Genomic DNA, 19,280 nt, shown 5'->3' on the forward strand with positions numbered 1-19,280 from the left:
TCGGACTACTCTGTAGGTGGGGCAGTTTATAAAGGTGTCCACAGATTGTTTGACACCCATCCTGTAAGTGGCCAGGGAGTACATGTCCCCTCCTCTTCAGTCTTGGAGCAGACTGGTGACTGCCTTAACCAACAGAATGAACACAGGTGAAGCCATGTGACTTCCAGTGCTAGAGCATGAAGGACCCTGTGGCCTTGGCCTTTGGGATGTATGTTTTTGGCACCCAGCCACCAGGCTGTGTGATAGCCCAAGTGGCCAGTGGAGAGGACCCAGCCCATCTGCACCTCTGTGAGACATCTCGAAAGCAGATCCCCTAGCCCCCAGGTACATTCTGCAGTGGTTTATTATCCAGTGAGCTCTCATTTGATCCTCTGTGAAGTATGTAGCGTGATACTAATCCCATTAAAAGATGGAGACGAAGCAGTAACTTGCCCAGGGTCACAGGGCTATAAAAAGGAGTTGGGAAGAAACTTAACACATGCCATCTACTTGAGCACCTGAGGGCTTGTCCTCCATGGCTCTCAGCACCCCATGGCTACAGAACCTGGCCTCTTTTATAACCCAGGCCTCTTAGACCAAGCTAGGGCCCTCCTAGCTTGGTACGCTGCCAGCCAGGCTGAGCCTGCTTAGCCAGGAGCCTGGCCTTCCTCAGGTTCCCCAGGCAAGCTCGGATGCTCCTGAATTGGGCCAGTATCTTGGCTCCAGCCAGTGAGGCCGTCATCATGGGCCACTACTCCACAGAAGTTTAGGAATGGATTCTACCTGATGTCACCCCTAAAACAGGAACACTACCAACTCTGGCCAATGCTACCAGCTCTAAAATCCTGAAAGAACAGAGGGCAGGATAAAAAAATAAAAATAAAGGGCAGAAGACAGATGTGGGAAAAACCGAGTCCAAGGGTTTGGCACCCAAGGCTGCCCCCATGATGTCCTGTTAAGCTGAGGAGCTGAGGAAGCTGCTAAGTCCAGAGGACGGGACAGGGCACCAGCAGGGGCACAGGTGAAGAAAGCAGCATTGACTGTCTCCAGGGCATCAGGAAACAGACAGTTGGGCAGGCCAAAACAATCCAGTCCAAAGCCACGTGGTTTATTGGCTGGGACCAAGCAGACAAGTGGGCTACGTGTCACAGTCCTCTGGAACAGCAGCTGTGATGATGAGTGAGGGCTCCAGGACACCGGGGCCAGCAAAGCTCTCCTCTGCACACAGTCTCTGGCCAGGGAGCTGGGAGGCCAGGCTGCCCTGGGCCAGCGACTCCACGATGACCTCAGCCGAGCCCACTTCCAGCTCTGCAGGTGGCTGGAGGGCCACCACCACCATCTTCTCATCCTCAATGACCAGGTTGCGGAGCTTGCGCTGCCGTGGGTTGTAGTTCTCCACCCGATCGTGGATTTCCATGTGCCTGCGCAGGTGGGCCTGCGGGGAGTGAGAGCTCAGGGATGGGGGCAGAGCCTGGGGGAGGGAGAGGTGACACTGGGCGCCCCTGCCACCTACCTGCCGGGTGAACTTGTAGCCACATTCAGTGCACTCGAACTTCCTCACTCCCTTGTGCCGTCTGACGTGCACACGTAACTGCTCCACGGCTGCAGGAGTGACGGGGCCACAGGTATCAGGAGCCGGGGAAACATGGCAGAGATATGCCTGAGATTGCAGGCCAGGATCCCAGGGCCCAGGAGGAAACCCAGCAGGAGGCCCTGGGCAAGAGTCCCCCCACTACTTGGGGCCAGGCCCCGCCAGGCTCTACAACACCTCCCTGAGGTCACAACTGACCAGGCCCCTGGGGAGCCCCAGCCCGACTTGCACTGTCAGCAGCTCCACTCGCCCTGGTAGGCACTCGAAGACAGAAGATGTCTGCTGGCAGGGAGGCTCAGCAGCTCAGGAGCGTCGCTAGGCCTCTGCCGCCCCCCACCTCTATGGACACCCTCCCACTTGGGTCAGCAAGAAACAGATGGCCCAGCCTTTGGCACCCCCAAGTACCTTTGAAGGTCTTGCCACAGATCTGGCAGAAGTGGGGCCGGCCCTCCTGGTGGCGGCTGGCCACGTGCCTCAGGAGGGGCCCCTTCTCGGTGAAGCGCTGCTCACAGAACTCACAGCTGAAGGGCCTCTCACCTGTGTGGGTGCGGTTGTGCTTGTCCAGGCTGGCTGTGGGGACAAGGCAGGGGCTCAGCACTGGCCTTAGCCCCAAGACAAGGAGGTGATGGGCCTGCCTCACCTTGGGTGCGGAAGGTCTTGCCACATAGATGGCACTGGAAGGGCTTCTCGCCCGTGTGCGTGCGCAGGTGCATGTTGAGGTTGGCCTTCTGAGTGAAGGCGTGGCTGCAGAGCTCGCAGACATATGGCCGCTCATTCCTGTTTGGGTAGGGAGACAAGGCAAGGCCATCACAGAGGGAAGAGGCCCCCCTCACCCTGCTCCAGCTAGGATATGCTGAGCAGGAGGGCTTGGGTGGTACAGGAAAGGGACACCACCACTGTCCAACAGAAAGGAGTCTATGGAAGGGGCTGGGGGTGTGGCTCAGTTAGTAGAGCGCTTGTCTCGCAAGCCCAAGGCCCTGGGTTCAATCCCCAGCACCAAAAAAAAAAAAAAAAGGAAAGAAAAGAAAGGAGTCTATGGAGCAGGGCGTCACAAGAAACTAAAAATTTGCCCCAAGAGATACAGTGCCTCATCTTGGCCTGAAGCCCCTCCCCAGCTCCTGCACCTTAGCAAGCTCTTGCTTGTCCCACAGGTCCCCAACCCCAGAAAGACTGCAGGCACTGGACTCAGGGCAGAAGCACACACATCCCTGTGAATGTAAGCAAATGCTACCTTCCTGGCCCAGCTGCAGGCAGCAGGGCCAGACCCCAGGAGAAGATGGGCTGACCCACACCTGTGCTTGGCCTTGATATGCATCTGCAGTCCATTGCGGCTTGAGGCCCGGTGCCCGCACTCCTCGCACACAAATAACTTCTCCCCACGGTGCTTGAAAGCCTCATGCAGCTGCAACTCTGTCCGTGACAGGAAGCACTTGGCACAGGTAGGACACTGTGGGGAAGGGGGACAGGCAGAGGGGCCCAGGACCAGGTGAGAACAGCATGGGGCTGCCTAGGATTCCCACAGGCCCCCCAACTTTGTATGGCCACAGCTGCCATGCTTCTGCTCATCCCACCTCAGAGACTGCTGGGCCCAGCCCTGTCTTGACACTTACTGCATGGGGCTTGGGGGCTCCGTGCAGCTTGATCATGTGGCTCTGCAAGTCCTTCTTCTGCATGAACTGCTGGGAGCAGGAGGAACACTGGAAAACAGGCCCACAGTCAACTCCAGGGCAGCCTGCACCAAGGGAACCCTGGCCATTGGGTAGGATGATATGGACAGGGCCCAGTCCAAGATCAAGGAGGGTCCCTGATCTGGTGTGAAAGATGGCTTGAGGGGAAGGAAGCTGTCATGAGCTGCCCATGCCATGCCCCCTATGGAAAGAGACAGGCACAAAAAGACCCTGGAGGTGAGACTGTGGCCAGGGGCACCACCCACAGATGGAGGTCAGTGGATGGGGAGAGAAGGTAGGCTTCTGAACCCATGTCAAGGGGTAGGCCTCTGGGAGGATAAGGGCACCAGGCAAAGGCTCAGCAGGAAGGATCCTGGGGCCAGCACCCACCCCACCCAGGCCCTCGGCTCTGGGAACAGACTGAGCCTGACCTTGTAAGGCATCTCCCCAGTGTGGGACACCATGTGCACCCGCAGCTCCATCCTCCGGCGAAAGGTCTCCTGGCACACGGAGCATGTGAAGACCTGGCAGTGTGAGGGGCAAGCAGGGCCAGCATCAGGGGGAGCCTCTGCCTGTGACAGCAGCCTCTGCCTGGGGTGGGGGATGCTAGGGTGGGAGAGGGCAACATGTAACCCACCTGCCCTGACCATCACTGGGCACTGCAAACTACCATGTGCTGAGAAAGGCTTGCCCACCTCAGGCCCAGACAGGCTGGGTGCAGGGACCAGACGACCTCACCCACAGTCCCTGGCCTCAGCTGCAACCAACAGGCCTCTGGGAGGATAAGCGTAGCAGTTAGCCAGACCCCATCCACAGGGGACAACTGTGGGATGGGTGGGCAAGGTGGCCGGAAGGGCCTTCCCAGGAGCCGTTCCTTCTCCAAAACTGAGGGTAGAGCTGGGCCAGGGGCCTCAGCAGGTAAACCCAAAATGTCCTTTCAGGGGTTGTCCCTCCTTCCCTGGAGGCCTATATTCCACTTGTACCAGAGTGTGGACCTGACGACATCCAAGGACCCTGCAGCTATTTTTAGAGTCATCATCAGAGATGGTCTCCTATTTGGGCCCTTCCCAGATAGCACCAAGACATGGGCCAGCGTGCCCCTGCCCACAAGTACCTGGGTCAGCTCCCAAGTACCTGTTCTGAGCGGTTCATGCAATTCCGGGCTTCATGCTCCAAGAGGTTCTCCTTCCGAAAGTAACACTTCCCACATTTGGGACACTCAAAGGGTTTCTCCCCAGTGTGTTTCCTGCCAGGAGAAGCCACAGGGGTGTGGGGGCTGAGAGGGTTTCCTAGCTCTCCCTCACCGGAGGCCCTCTTTGACCACCACTGATGAGAGCTGCACAGCAGAGATGAAGATGTGTCCTGGGACTGGCCATGGCTCACCACATGACCTTTGAGACCCCAGCTGGTGAACACGCAGAGAACAAGCCCAAAAATCCCCTTCCAGCACAGAGGCTCTCAGGAGAAGGCACCCCAGGCCATAAGCCCACAGAGCTCTGTGCTTGAGGTCACAGCTGGGAACCAGCCTGAGCCCCACCTCTGCCAGCCTCCCTACGTGGTCCCACAGAGGCTGACGGCTAGCAGTCTTCTTTCTGAGGCAGTAGTATCCCTGGGTTCTGACTACCTGGAGGAATACTTGTCTTTCCAGAGCCTCTGTGGGCTCCATCTTCAAAACTGTGGCCAAAATCGGACCATGCACCTCGCTGCTACCACACAGTCCAACAGCAGATCTGAGCCCCGCGTGAGCTAACACACATCCTCCCCTCCACACCATCCTCCCAGGCAAGTTTAAATTCAGAAGCCAGAGGAACCCTTTTAAGATGAATGGCCTCGGGGCTGGGGATGTGGCTCAAGCAGTAGCGTGCTTGTCTGGCATGCGTGAGCCCGGGTTCGATCCTCAGCACCACCTATAAACAAAGATGTTGTGTCCGCCAAAAACTAAAAAATAAATATTAAAAAAATTCTCTCTCTCTTAAAAAAAAAAAAAAAAAAAAAGACAAGTGGCCTGGGGCTGGGATTGTGACTCAGCAGTAGAGCACTCCCCTAGCAGGGGCGGGATCTGGGTTCGATTCTCAGCACCACATAAAAATAAAGGCATTGGGTTGTGTCCATCTACACCTAAAAAATAAATATTAAAAAAAAAAAAAAGACAAGTGGCCTTAGTAGCCCTCCATGAGCTGGTCTGCCCCGTACCTTGTTAGCCTGGCTGTGATGTCTCCCACTCAGCCCCGAGAAAGGCCTTCGCCCTTCACCCCTTCTCAGCACCTCAACCTGCCATTCTCACTCCTAACCAAGAGCTTCTCGCAGGCTCCTGTGCCTGCCCAAATGCTATTCCCATGGATGGCTTCCTTAGCTGCTTTAAATCTTTGTTCTTTAAATCCTTCCCTGTAAGTCACCCAGACCATGGTTATTTAAGACAGCAACTGTCCCCACCCTGACCCCAGCCCCTGGACCCACTGTCACACTACACATTTACTCATTAGGTTTTTATGCTTTCATCTGCACTGTCCTACAAGAAGGTAAGCCCTCAATAATGGCCTCTGTTTAGTCCACTGGTGTATCCTGAGTGCTCGTAAGTCTTGTCAGCTATCTGGCAATTTGTTTTTTTGGGGGGGGCAGTGCTGGAGATTGAACCCAGGGCCTTGTGCTAGGCAGGTGCTCCACCGCAGAGCTACATGCCAGCCCTGTCAGTCAGTCTGTGGAATGAACTAATGAACACTGACCAAAGAGCCCATGGGCTACCTCACAACCCGCCAGAGGCCCATTCTCTCATCCCCTGCTACACTATCAGCGGTCCTCAGGCCCTGCTGCAGTGGCCTCCTGAAAGCACTGTTCCCCTCCCAGCTCTCAGGGCCAGCCAGCAACATACACCCCGAGATAAAGAGGAATGGAGACTGTTCTGCACTGGAATCTTTCAGTAGCAGACAGCCTAAGTGTCTGGGCAGGACACACAGGCCCAGGGTTCCCCACACACTGGGATTACCCAAAGGTTCCACTAGTGGTAACCACCCTGAGGTCGAGCACAGGGGTAGCAAAAGCTCTCAACCCCAGATCCAGCTCCAGCTCCAGGATCATCGGTGACTTCCCAGAGTATCAGACTGAGAACACTTAAGTGACACAACCTGGCTTGCTCAGAAAGCACACTGTGATGTCTTGGGCTGGAGAGTGGCAGGAATGGAAAGCCTGTCACCTACCTGCTATCCCCAGAGGCTTTGCAGGCGCTCCAGAGCAGCGCTGTGCAAGAGGACTCTCTAGGACAGTGGAATGTCTGCGCTGTCTGCTTGGCGGCCAGGAGCCACACGGCTACCAAGCACTTGAGATGGGGGTAGTGTGTCTGAGAAACTGAATTAACTAATTTTAAATTAAAATGGATTCACAGGGGCTGGGGTTGTGGCTCAGTGGTAGAGTGCTTGCCTAGCACATGTGAGGCACTGGGTTCGATCGTCAGCACCACACAAAATAAGTAAATAAAATAAAGATATGTGCCCATCTACAACTTATTAAAAATAAAACAAAAACAAAAATGGACCAGGGGACTGCTGGTTACCTTACTGGACACTCCAGCTTTAGACAAATGGTCTTTTATGCTCTACACCTCAAAGCTAATGTCCCCAGAAATGGAAATAGCACCAATCCTCAAGATGAGCACCTAGCCCAAAGCCCACACTGCCAGGCTTTAGAAATTGCTAAGGTCAGGCCCTAGTTTCAGCTTAGAGTCCACAGGATTTTCCATTCCCCACAGCAGAAGCCAGGAGAAGGTCAAAGTCCACAGTGGGCACAACCTGTTGACAAGGTGTCTACTAATCCATCTCTAACCAAAAGACACACAGTAGAAGGGGGAGGAAAATCTGACCCAAACCAGGTTCCCACACCCTGATAAACAGAGGTATGCCCACACCAGGCACTATGTTAGTCTGAGCTAAAGCCCCCAGCCCCTACAAAGCCCACAAGTGGGAAGTACAGGACCCCTCCCCCAACATGGGAATGGCAGACAGGAAAAAAAAGTAGAAAAACAGTGTTTACCTGTTGTGCACTTTTAGATAATATTTGCTGAGGAACTTTTTATGACATGTGGGGCATTCAACCGGCACCGCTGTACCTTTTCTGTTCTCAGCGGGCTCGGCTGCTAGGGAACCTGTACCCAGAGCTGGCTCTGCAGCACAGGGCTTTCTGATTATGTTTGACTTCCTCCTGGTCAGCACAGTCTCAGGCTCAGAAACGTAATCGCCATCCCCGTCGTCCTCAACTTGAACCACCACTTCCCACTAGAGTAGAAGAGGCAGCAGGAGGGGGTGGGGTCACCAAATTAATCAGCAGGGGTTGTGGGGACCCAGCTTTAGTTCCATCCCAAACCCCAACCTAGATGAGTCCTTTCATCAGGGACTGGTCCCTTCAGGAGCCCAGGGCAGACATCTGAATCTTGGATATGGGGAGAAGTGACTGTTTCTATAAGACACTAGAAGCCTGGCCAGATTTCACTACTTGAGGGAAACACCTATAACCCTGATGCTGCCCACTGCACCCCCAAGGAAGTTGGCAATCGTAGACAGCTGTGACTTACAGAATGGTCAGCTAAGGTCACTGGCTTCCTATGTTCAGAGAAAGCCTGTTCCACTAAAACAGAGATTCTACTTTGGGGTCCAGAGCACCCCAGAACTGTCCATCTTTTCCCCAACTTTTGCCTCCCTGGTTCCAGCACCCTGGGCACAGTACCTCATTACACCCGCCCTGCAGCTGGGCACCTTCAGCCTCAAAGGGCTTTGGGGGCACTTTGCAGTCCTCAGACTCTTTGTCATCTGAGGGACAAGGCTTCAGAGCCTGCTTGAGTTTTCCAGCAAGGAAGGAGGGGCTCTCATTCTGAATAGGGGAGCTGAGCTGGGACCTCTGGGGGCTGCGACTGCCTCTAGGCTCCTGATCCCTGGGGACTAGGCCAAGAGTCCTTGTAATTTCCTCTTCCTCCAAGTCTGTTGGCTCCTTGAAGTGGCTGTTCACATCCTGAGGGGCAGGTTTCCCCAACCCACTCTGGCCACCTGATGCCTGTCCCACTGAAGTTTTGGGCTGGAAGCTCTGGCACAGCTCCACAGCCTCTGGTACTCGCAACTCCCTGGCTGCCAGGAGCACTTGATCCCGGTTCCCTGAGGTGAGGGCGAGGTGACCAGTGTAGAAAAAGTCCAACAGGAGGCCAAAGATCCCAGAGAAGCCAGCAGGGAGGACAACACTGCCCCCTGGGCCATCCCCATAGAGGCTCTGGAAGAAGTGGCTGCAACAGGCGAGGACACTCCAGTGTGCTTTGAACACCAAGCCCCCCACGTCTAGGGTGGCATCGCAGTACTGGCCCTTCTCCCGCTGCTTGTTGAGCTCCTGCAGAACCCTCACACTGTGCTGAACGAAGGAGCCGTCCATGGTCTGAAGGAGAAGAAGGCGGAAGTGACACCCTGGCCAGCCCAACCGAGAATAAGAGAAAGCCCCTCGTTTTGACAAGATGGAAAAGGGAGGATGGACGCTACTCATGCACACTAATCAGGAAAAGGGCCGAGGTCAAGGTTAAAGGGTGCACGCGGAGCACAGGAAGGGACTGACAGCCGGGGGCGGAGGGAGAGGGGGTCATACTGGATTGGCCAGAGGATGGTGCGGGCAGGGCATGGCGGGGACAGGACAGGGTCGTGGAGAGGTGCGGCTGGGAATAACGAAGTTTGAAGGAAGGGGGCGGCAGAGGAGTGCGAACAGATCGGCGGGGCTCAGCCAGAGGACCCCGAGCCGCGGAGGGCGGCGGCCGCGCACAGGTGAGCGGAGCTCACGCCGCACCCGCAGGTCGCGAGCGGCGGGCGAATGGCGGCCGCGGTCACACTACCGTCGGCGGCTAAGGCGGCCCGCAGTCCCCCTCCCGTGCCCCGTGCCCTCCTCACCCGGACCGGTCCTCCCTGCGCCCGCTGCACCGGCCCCACTTCCGTCTCTTCCCTTCCACAGCCCACGGACCAACTGCCCCGGCCCAACGTGCCCTGCCCACCGGGCGCAGACGCCGCCGACGCTGCGCCGGATGTGACGTCAGGGCGTGCCGGCCCGGGTGGAAAGACTCCGAGACGTAGGGTTCTCAGCTCGGCCCTGAGGGCGGGGCCTCTGCGAGCCGCCAATGGACGTAGGGGGCGTGGCCGAGCCAAGTTTTCCAGCGACGGGCCCACCTTCCGGAGTTGCTTGGCAACGCCACGCTTGGCCGGGACTGCTAGGCGCTCAGACTAGGACCAGCGAGGCCCCACCCTCTCCTGACAGCATGCGCCAAGGGGACGTAAACACGCATTTCACCTCTTTATTGGCAGCCGGGAGCCTGGGGTCTGTTCACCCGTGCGGTGACACATCGCATGCCAAGACTGAGACGCCCAAAGGTCTCCCGGACACTGCAGGCCCTCCACCCAGCTTAACCAACTTCAGCTTTCAGGGCAGGATAGATTGACAGCCCACCCCGCCCCGCCCCAGCTGGCTCTGCCTGACCCGCTGCTCAGGAGGGGCTGCAACGCCTAGTATAGTCCTGGATGGAGGCCTGAAAGTGCTCTGTGTTATTGAGGTTTGGGCGAAAGAGGATCACGTAGCACTTGGGGAGGAAGTAACCACTGAATCCGCTGCTCAGGCAGGTCAGAAAGGCCAGCACATTGACCACGAGCAGGTACTTGCCCTGGTAGACGCTGGCCACGGTGAAAAAAGTAATCCAGGATACAAAGTTAAGGAGTTGGCTGAAGGTGACACATTTGGCCTCGTTGTAGTTTTCTGGCAAGTCCTTGCCCAGATAGCTACAGGCAAAAGCACTGACCGAGAGGAGGCCATTATAGGTGAAAGCCAGCAGGAAGCCCAGTGAGTTGCTCTCTGTGCACTCAAGCACCACCAGCTGAGGAAAGCGTTGATATTCCCTTGTGGGCAGTGGCGTCCACACTACAAGCCAGATTAGACAGATGAGCAGCTGGGCCATTGAGCTGATCATCACAAACAGGCCAGCACCATGACGTTGGACCCAAGCACGGTAGAACCTGGGCACCTTGGTGGAAAACTTGAAGATAATGATCAGTTGGAAGGAGCGAACTGTCAGGCAGGATAGGAAGATGGCAAAACCCAGGGAAAAGAGTGCCTGGCGCAGCAAGCACGCGGGCAGCGTGGGTTCCCCAAAGAAGCCATAGACGCTGCAGCTACCTCCTGCCAGGGAGCCCAGCATGAGGAAGCATAGCCTACCTCCAGCCGACCTCACCACAGGGGTATCTAGGTGCCAGGCAAACAGGCCAGCAGTCCCAACCAGCAGCAGCAGCAGCAATGTATTAGCTGCTAGCAGCACCCAAGAGATGGGTTCCTGCCAAGTCAAAACCACCACTGTGCGTGGGAAGCAGGTCTGGCTTCCCTCAGGTGCCCACTCTTCTTTCCCACAAAGCTGGCATCTGTAGAGGTCTGGAAGGGAAAACAAAGGTGGTTCCTGAGAGCCAGTTGAACAAAGTAGGTTTGGGGAAAGGAGGCTTGCAGGTCCGCAAGATGCTGCGAGACCTCAAAGTGTCTGTGTCAGTTACATACTCTGGAGAAACATGGATAAGTTCTGGGTGGCTCATGATCCAAAAAGGGGTTTGCAAACCCAGAGGGCCTTACATTGGTCGCTCTGCCCCCATGCCAGTGAGGCTGAGCTCCAGTACGAGCAGCCAGCCCCAAAGGAAGGATGTGGTCATCTCTTTCCAGCACTTCCACTAGCCGAATCCACTTCCTAGGCTTCTGCTCTGTGATTTCTGAGTCCTGACTCTCTGGGGACAGAAGGCATAGTGTCCCATCCCCACATCACCACAGAGAAGTAAAAGCGAAGAATGTGGCCCCTAGTGTTCAGCTCTGGGCTGAGCCTTTAGCTACATAAGTTGCTCTCTGGCCTCCACTTTGTGTCACTGGGTGGTACACTCTCCCACGGCAGACATTCTACCAGGTGTCTAGGAGCTGGCTGAGTTCAGCATGGGCAACAGAAGGGACTTCTCACAAATAGGATGGGAGAGTACAAAGAAAACAGTAGCTACATCCGGTGGGATGAAGAGGTTGAACTCAGGATAAGATTCCTCTGCAGATGTGACATGAGCTCTCTGATAGAGGACACACCGTGGTCTACAGGTTTCCTTCTGTTGTTTCTGTCTGCTTGATCAGAATTCAATCTGGAGGCAGGTGTCTGTCAACCTGCACCTAACTGGCAGCCCATGACTATCCTGGGGCTGACTGTACACACGGGGCCTGGGAGAGATTCTTTACCTGCTGGATAGCCCCTGGGAGTGCTGATCACTGGCCCACTCACTTTGTTCACTCACCACTCTTGTTGAGGAAGGTCCCAGCCTCACAGGGCACACACTCAAAGCAACAATGGTGGAAACCCATGACCAACCGATGGTGCCCTTCAACACAGTCTCTGGTACACACAGATGCGGGAACCTGTAAGAAGCCACAGGTGTCCTGTAGCCACATGGAGGGGCCCAAGTCAAAGGACAGCTTACTTGTGAGACAGAGGCAGAATCTCCATGCCTGTGCCTTCGGAGATCATTCCCAGGCAGAGCCCCTGGTGGTGTAAACCTATGGCATCCCAGTGAGCATCTGTCTATTAGCACATGAAGCCAGCATCCCTGGCAGGGCTGGGTAGAATGATGGCAGTCTGCTACCAGGGGCCTGCTTCCTGCCCTGGGTAAGTGCCACTTTCAAGCTCCTGGCCCCCATGAAGCAGTTACCTGGTGAGCCACCACATCCCCATTACCTGATTGTTCTTTCCGTGCCACTGGATATTGGTCTTATTTATGTCCAGCCGAACTGGAGACCATGTGAAGGAGCCAATGACTCTGAAGGTCCAATTGGACCCAATCCAATCCCAAGCAATGATGTTATAGCTGCTGAGAAGATCCCCATTGTCATCAAATGTCACAGTGTCCTCATGTAAAAGGAAATTCACCTTATAGATCTTCTCCAAAAGCTAAAGCAAACAGAGATTGTAAAGCTATGGCAGACCACGTAGACACAGACTGCCAGAAGCAAGTGCCAGGGGTCTACCAACCCGGTGATTCTACCCCCGGAACACCTGTTGTCCCTTCCTTGGAGCCCTTCCCACCAGCCCTCCCAGAGAAGGCCTCCAGCAAAGGATTCCTTTGCAGAGATTTCTTTTTTTTAGCACCTTGCAGAAGGCAAGGTTCAGAGAGGAGAGGATTTGTCTAAGGGAACACCACCCCTCAAGTCACTGTATTTTGGGGTGACCAAGAGTTCCTACTCTGTCTCAGGATTGGCTCTTCTCCCTGATACAGGGGGCCTGGGGCTGGGCTCTTACCTGCCAGGGGTAGACTTGGCCCCTGGAACAGGTTCCAGAGGCACAGCCTAGGAGCTGGTGGAGGCCGTGGGCTGCAGCATACACTGTCCGGTACACGTTGTAGGCAGAACTCATGGAGAAGGCCCCAAGCTTGGGCATCGTGTATTCTGTGAAAGTTTGGCACTCTCTGCAGAGCTGATTTGTGCTGCACCAGGAGCCCTTAGAACAGGACCTGGGGGCTCCCTTGTCAGCACGGGCATAGGCCGCCTCAAACTCCTTCAAGCCAGGGATAAGCCTCTGCTGTATGGCCACGCCCAGCACTGTCCCAATGCCCTGGATCCCAGGCACGTTGGTGATATGTGTGGAGATGGCCCAGGCTTCTGAGGCGATCCACACCTTTCCAGTCAGTTTGGCCAGCACCACGGACTTGAAGAACACCCTGGCTAGCTGCCGGCTGGAGAAAACCACCACCACGGTTGTCCTGGCTAGGGCCAGGTGGCGCATCATGCTCCACATCTCTTTGTCGCCCTCTTGGGCAGAGGAAGACATGATGCCTTTGAAGGCAATGCAGATGCCCCGCTTTGTGGCCAGGTCCTCCAGTGCCTGTACTCCCCCCTGCCCGTAGTCACCGTAGCTGCCAACCAGAGAGATCCAGACCCACCCGAACTTCTGTAGCAGCAGCACCATAATCTCCACTTGGTACTTGTCACTGGGGATGGTACGCAGAAAAGAGGGGTACTGCCACTTCGAGCTGAGCACCATGCTGCTGGCCTCGTAGCTGATCTGTGGGGGTCCCATTCAGTGAGATCAGCAGCGACCTCAACTGAGGTCCCCCAGTGCCAGCCCTGTGCTGGGTGTGGGGACATGAAGAGGAAGGAGAACAGCAGTGCCATGCTTGACCCATGGAGTCAGAGAACCCACTGTGGAGGTTCCATTGGGAAGTGGGGTGCTGGGGAGCAGTGGAATCTGCCTGGAGGGCCAGCTGGAGGAGCCCTGCATCCCAAACTCAGGGAACGAACCCTGCCTATAGGGAGGGGAATAGTGTGGTGTGGCTGGACATCAACAAGGGCTTCCGCCTGGCCAGGGCTCCTCTTCATGAGTGAGGCAGGGCTGCAGGCCTTCACTCTTTTTTTTTTTTTAAATTTTTTTATTAGGGGCACTCGACCACTGAGCCACATCCCCAGCCTTATTTTGTATTTTATTTAGAGACAGGGCCTCACTGAGTTGCTTAGCGCCTCAACGCTACTAAGGCTGGCTTTGAACTCACAATCCTCCTGTCTCAGCCTCCTGAGCTGCTGGGATTACAGGCATGTGACACTGCGCCTGGCTAGAGGCCTTCACTCTTGATCTGAGGCCTTGGTCTTCATTCTCTAGGCCATGGGGAGACCCTGAGAGTGTTTGAGGTAAACAAATCTAATTCCAGTGAGAAAAGTGTTAGAAAAGCCCCAAGACCAGGTGAGGAGTCGTCATGGTCTGAATGAAGGCTGGGGCAGTGCAGAGTGGGGGCTGGGCATGGCAGTTTTGAAAGGGAGAATGCAGCTGCTGAGGCAATGGATGAAAAGTGGAGGGCAGGGACAGAGGAGCCCTAATGGGTAGGACAGCTGAGCATCTTGGCCTGGGGGGACCTACAGGGCCAGGGCTGAAGCTACAAGAAGAGAAGAGCAGGGTGCAGTGGCGCCCAGCAGCTCAGGAGGCTGAGGCAGGAGGATTGAGAGTTCAAAGCCAGGCTTAGCATCTTAGTGAGGCACTTAGCAACTCAGTAAAATAAAATATAAAAAAAGGGCTGGGGGGCTGGGGATGTGGCTCAAGCGCGCTCGCCTGGCATGCGTGCGGCCCGGGTTGGATCCTCAGCACCACATACCAACAAAGATGTTGTGTCCGCCGAGAACTAAAAAATAATAAATATTAAAAAAAAATTCTCTCTCTCCCTCCTCTCTCTAAAAAAAAAAGGGGGGGCTAGGGATGTAGCTCAGTGGTTAAGCACCTCTGGATTCTATCCCTCATACCAAAAAAAAAAAAGTCTCTTGTGAGGAGAGAGGTGCATTCCACATGGAACCCGTCAATGCGTAAGTGGCAGAGTCTGTGGGCAAGTCAGAAGACAGGGGACTGAGAGGTGCTCGTTGGCTTTGGAAATCTAGAAGGTGCCTTCCCTAATGGCAAGAACAAGAGTGGTGGGGCAGAATTCTGGGCCACAGGCAGAGCAGCAAACAAGAGGGCGGAGCAAGTGAGCAGCACTCCCAGCCTGAGTTCTAGTGGGAAGGAACAGGAAGAGCCTGGAAGGGCAAAGGGAGACCCACATGCCTACAGCCCAGGGTGGGAGACTGATGGGCCCAAGCAGGAGTTGGTGCCAACAAGCGGAGGAGCACCCCACCTCTGAGCCAGGAGGAGGAGAGGCCAGGAGCCAGGAGGATGTGAAGGTTATGCACAGGAAGGAAAGGTTTTCAGCTGTCACTGAAGGAGATGGAGCCTTTGGATGGAGAGAGGGCAGTGGGGGGGAGCCAAGAGGGAGCCATCAAAATGGCAGCGGTTCCCAAGGGGAATGGGTTTCAAGAGGGCCAAGGCAGGGGATCTGGAAGCATCCCCTGGAGAGGAAGGAAGGGGGCTTTGGGGCAGGTGGGGACCTCTGCAGTGTGACTAAAGAACAGGGACCAGCCCCAGATCCCCAAGGGCTGGACTAGCCTTGGAGAGCGCAGCGACTCCCACCCACTTGTCCTAGCTCAGGTTGGATTTTGCCAAACCACTGAGGACCTTGCTTACCAGGGGCACCAGGAAGGGACTCAGCATGGCGGCAGTGGTGACAGCGTAGTTGGTGTTGTCGGGCCCGATGATTGCCATCACCTTGGGGGAGTAGTGGGAAAGGTTTTCTTGGATCTCTATGTGGTACGTCCCCGGCAGGCAGAGCATGTTCAATGTGGCATAAAAGTTGGCTGACTCCGAGCACACATCATACAGCTCATACCCCAGGGTGACATTGGGCAGCAGGGCTGTGGAGTTGTTTATCTCCTCAATACCAAACCTCATGGCCTGGAAGAGGTGGTAGCCATGGCCATTGAAGCTATCAGGCCTGCAGGGAAAGCAGAGTGAGAGCTGAGAAGGTCAAGGTCCCTCTAAGACCCACCAGCCTCCTAGCGTCCCAGGCTTGTGGGGTAGAAAACAACTCTGAGCCAGGAGGCTGAGGCAGGAGGATCATGATTTCAAAGCCAGCCTCAGCAAAAAAGTGAGGTACTAAGCAGCTCAGGGAGACCCTGCCTCTAAATAAAATACAAAATAGGACTGGGGATGTGGCTCAGTGGCTGAGTGTCCCTGAGTTCAATCTCTAGAACAAAAAAGAAAGAAAGAAAACCTTTGAGGTCATCTGCCCAGGCCTGTACTGATATAACTTCAGCATGGGACCAGCAGCACACACAGTTCAGGATGTGTTGGCAGGCCTGAGGAGAGGCAGGGCCGGACTTACAGAATGTGGCCTGCCCCACCACCTTGGGTAAGCATGTGAGCATCAGAGGTCCAGAGTCCTGCAGCAGAGCAACCTGCTGTACTAGAGGTTCACTTTAAGGACCTTCTCTCATGATCATGGGGGATGGTGAGCCAGAAATTTGTAGGGTAAGACACCAGGTTGGATATTCTGGCAAGAGCTGATAATGTAATCTTGAGTTCAAAGGCAGAATTCCCTTCTTTGCCAGGGGCTGGGGATATAGCCAAGACTCAGTCTCATAAGGTCTTCGACTGATTAAACGAGGTCCACCTACGGTTTGGAGGGTCATCTGTCTCTTTTTATTTTCTTTTCCATAGTGCGGATGGAAACCAGGGTCTTGCCCATGCTAGGCAAGTGCTCTACCTCTGAGCTTCATCTCTCTCTCCTCCTTATTTTAAATTTTATTTTGAGATAAGGTCTTGCTAAATTGAATTAACAACCCCTACCTCAGTCTCCCAAGTAGCTGGGATTACAGGCATGTACTGAGTACACCATTCCTGGCTGTACTCAGTCTGTTGATTTAAAAGTTAATCACATCCAAAAAATATTCACAGCAACACCTGAACTAGTACAGGTTCAATGTGGCATAAAAGTTGGCTGACTCCGAGCACACATCAGACAACTCATACCCCAGGTTGACATTGGGCAGCAGGGCTGGACAAACGGACATGTAAAAATAACCACCACAGGGGCTGGGGTTGTGGCTCAGTGGTGGAGCGCTTGCTTTGTACATGTGAGGCACTGGGTTCAATCCTCAGCACCACATAAAAATAAACAGAATAAAGGTATTGTGTCCATCTACAAATACACACACACACACACACACACACACACACACACACACACGTGGGGAGCCATTCTGACACGTGATTGGGTGACTCCCGTTAAGGGCCTGAGGCACTCTGGCTGTGTCGGAGCTATCCCGACCCTTTCCTGATGAGAGAGCCCATCCGTGTGGGGGTGTGCGTGACCACTGACCCCGGAGACCCAATCACTGGCCCTGACCTTGGAGTGCAGCCCCCCCCTCAACCTTCATTGGATGGAATTCTCCCCTGAATCTCTTGTCCCCCAAATAAAAGGCTACTCCCTGGCGTGTTCGCTCTCTCTCTCTCCTGCTAGCCCAGAGTAATCCTCGCTGCCCTCCTGGGCAGCTGGAGGCGGGAACCAGGGAGGCGAGCCGTCTCGGACCTAGCAATGTAAAATAAGGTACTGTCTGTGTGTTTTATTTTGATCTCTTCTAACTAACTTAATGCCTAGAACCTCATTAATGAAACCACTGCGCAGGCCGCGTGGTAGACACACACACATGCATATATATAAATAACCAGTACACCCGCTTCACCTGGTTAACTAGTTAACTAGTGCTTCTCAGGGACCTTAGGAAACTGCTGAGGGCCTGTGAGCCTCTGTGCCCCTACTCTGGGAACTGCTGTCACAACAGGGACAAGCTGAGGATGTGGTTGGTCCCTGATTGAAGGGCATGCTAGCCTGTTGTGCTTTCCAGCATCCTGACCTCCTAGAAGATTCCCCCATCTTTCGCATCCCTTCTACTCCAAGTTCCTCAGAGGAGGCCCACTGTTTCCTGCACACAAACTCCTTCAATTACCTGAAGCCAGTTTCCTGGGGTCCTCCCCCAGCCTCTCTCCCAGTCTGGGCTTCTTTTCTTAGCTCCTGCCTGCAGGTTCTGATCTGGTCCACATTTCAGAACCTGCATCCTGGGCCAGCAGTCAGGAGCGTTTCAAGTGCAAGCCTCCCGCGGAGACCAGAGGCATTCCCCAGGCTCCTGTGACAGTTCACAAGCAGCTGTCTTCTTTCAGAGAGAAGTAGTAAGCATTCTCTACCTGGATGGCCATCCCAGGGAGGCTCTTGTGTGGGGCATCTGCCTCAGTCCTTTCTCCCTCGGGGAGAAAAGTCAGGAAACTTGAATGGACTCCCTCTAACAGCAAGGACAAAGGAATCCATCACAAAATGGAAGCTGGCAGAAGCATTTGGAGGTGGCAACTGTGGAGGGAGGGACTGGGGGTGGGAGCTCAAGGAGTAGCCCAGAGGCCAGTAGAAGGGCCCTGCAGCCACAGGTCACACTAAGTGACAGCTCTGCTGGTCCCTCACTTACCTGTCACACAGGGTCACCTGGGGTCTGCGTCTCACCTGCAGACAGTCAGTATGGAGAGGGAATAGGCCTGCAAGGAGGAAATCTCCTGGGAGGCTGAAGTCAGGGGAGAACCAGGTCTTGTGGCAGCTGAAAGCCCAGCAGCAGGCGATGGAGAGTTGCAAGCCTGCCAGGTGAGCCACCCATGGTGACATACTGGCCAGGTGCCCCTGTGCCCAGCATGGCAAGCAGCAGCGTCTGCCAAAGCCTGCCTTAAATAGAAGAGAGGGCAGTTGTCCAGGTACTTCACAAGTTGAGGCTCCTGAAAGGGGTGGGACTGGAGTCCAGTTGTAGAAGCTAGGGTGCTTCTTTTGGTTTTCCTGGCCTGTGGTCCCACTCAGGAACTGGGCAGGACCAGGGCATGGATGCAAACCAGGCAGCACCCAGTGACCCCTCCTCTGGACGATGTGGGTGTTGTCCTTGCTCTGGTGCCTGTGGCTTCACCTGGCTCTGAAAGGGAGCACCAGGGAAGCTGGAACACGGTTCCTGAGTGCTGTGGGCTTCTATCAGTGAGTTGGGGGTTTTTGTTTTGTTTGGGGGTCCTGGGGATTGAACCCAGGGGCGCTTCACCACTGAGCTATATCCCCAGCTCTTTAATTTTTTTCTTCTGAGACAAGGTATAGTTAAGTTGCTTAGGGCCTCACTAAGTTGCTGAGGCTGGCTTTGAACTCAACTCGTGATCCTCAGTCTCCGGGGCCCCTAGGATTACAGGGGTACTCCACCATGCTTGGTTGGAAACAGGGTCTTGCTGTGTTGTCTAGGCTGGGCTGTGACTCCTGGGCTCAGGTGATCCTCCTGCCTTAGCCTGACAAAAACTGGAAGTACAGGTGTGCACCACTGAGCTGACGAGCAGCAGGCTTTAGAATCCTTTAGCTGTGCCTCAGTCAACTGAGATATGGCTTTGAATTGACATGCCCATTCTCAGTTCCCAATTTTCTGACACTGACCGAATCATTATAGTTCAGCCTTGTTATCCAGGGTTGGTCCCTTCAGCCCAAAGACAAATACATGCAAACAAAAGGTATGCAAAAAGGCTGACTTTGTTTAAAATGCCAATCTTGGAGCTTTTTCTAAAGGAAAAATAAATCCCAGGTGGATTTCCGGAGGAGACCTGGTGGTTTCTGGCTTTCCCTCTC

General features: G+C 54.8%; 2 protein-coding genes across 2 annotated transcripts; both read right to left on the bottom strand.

Annotated features, from left to right (window-relative positions):
• Positions 1–1,066: 1,066 nt before the first annotated feature.
• ZBTB48 (zinc finger and BTB domain containing 48) lies at positions 1,067–9,281 on the bottom strand. Its single transcript, XM_081305744.1, has 11 exons — positions 9,144–9,281; positions 7,951–8,643; positions 7,261–7,502; positions 4,372–4,483; positions 3,669–3,761; positions 3,181–3,267; positions 2,863–3,017; positions 2,211–2,347; positions 1,976–2,140; positions 1,493–1,581; positions 1,067–1,414 (listed from the first exon to the last, which is right to left on the bottom strand). The coding sequence occupies exons 2-11, from the start codon at positions 8,638–8,640 to the stop codon at positions 1,118–1,120; spliced, it is 2,067 nt and encodes a 688-aa protein (XP_081161870.1). The 5' UTR covers positions 8,641–8,643; positions 9,144–9,281; the 3' UTR covers positions 1,067–1,117.
• A 449-nt stretch (positions 9,282–9,730) lies between these two features.
• Positions 9,731–18,299, bottom strand: TAS1R1 (taste 1 receptor member 1; the record flags this gene model as incomplete). Its single annotated transcript, XM_081305654.1, has 6 exons — positions 9,731–10,662; positions 11,547–11,667; positions 11,984–12,196; positions 12,545–13,306; positions 15,281–15,587; positions 18,109–18,299. 6 exons carry the CDS (start codon positions 18,297–18,299, stop codon positions 9,731–9,733), a joined length of 2,526 nt encoding a protein of 841 aa, XP_081161780.1.
• Between the last annotated feature and the right edge of the window lie 981 nt (positions 18,300–19,280).

The sequence above is a fragment of the Spermophilus citellus genome, assembly GCF_964194105.1.
Source record: "Spermophilus citellus genome assembly, chromosome: 9".
NCBI lineage: Eukaryota > Metazoa > Chordata > Mammalia > Rodentia > Sciuridae > Spermophilus > Spermophilus citellus.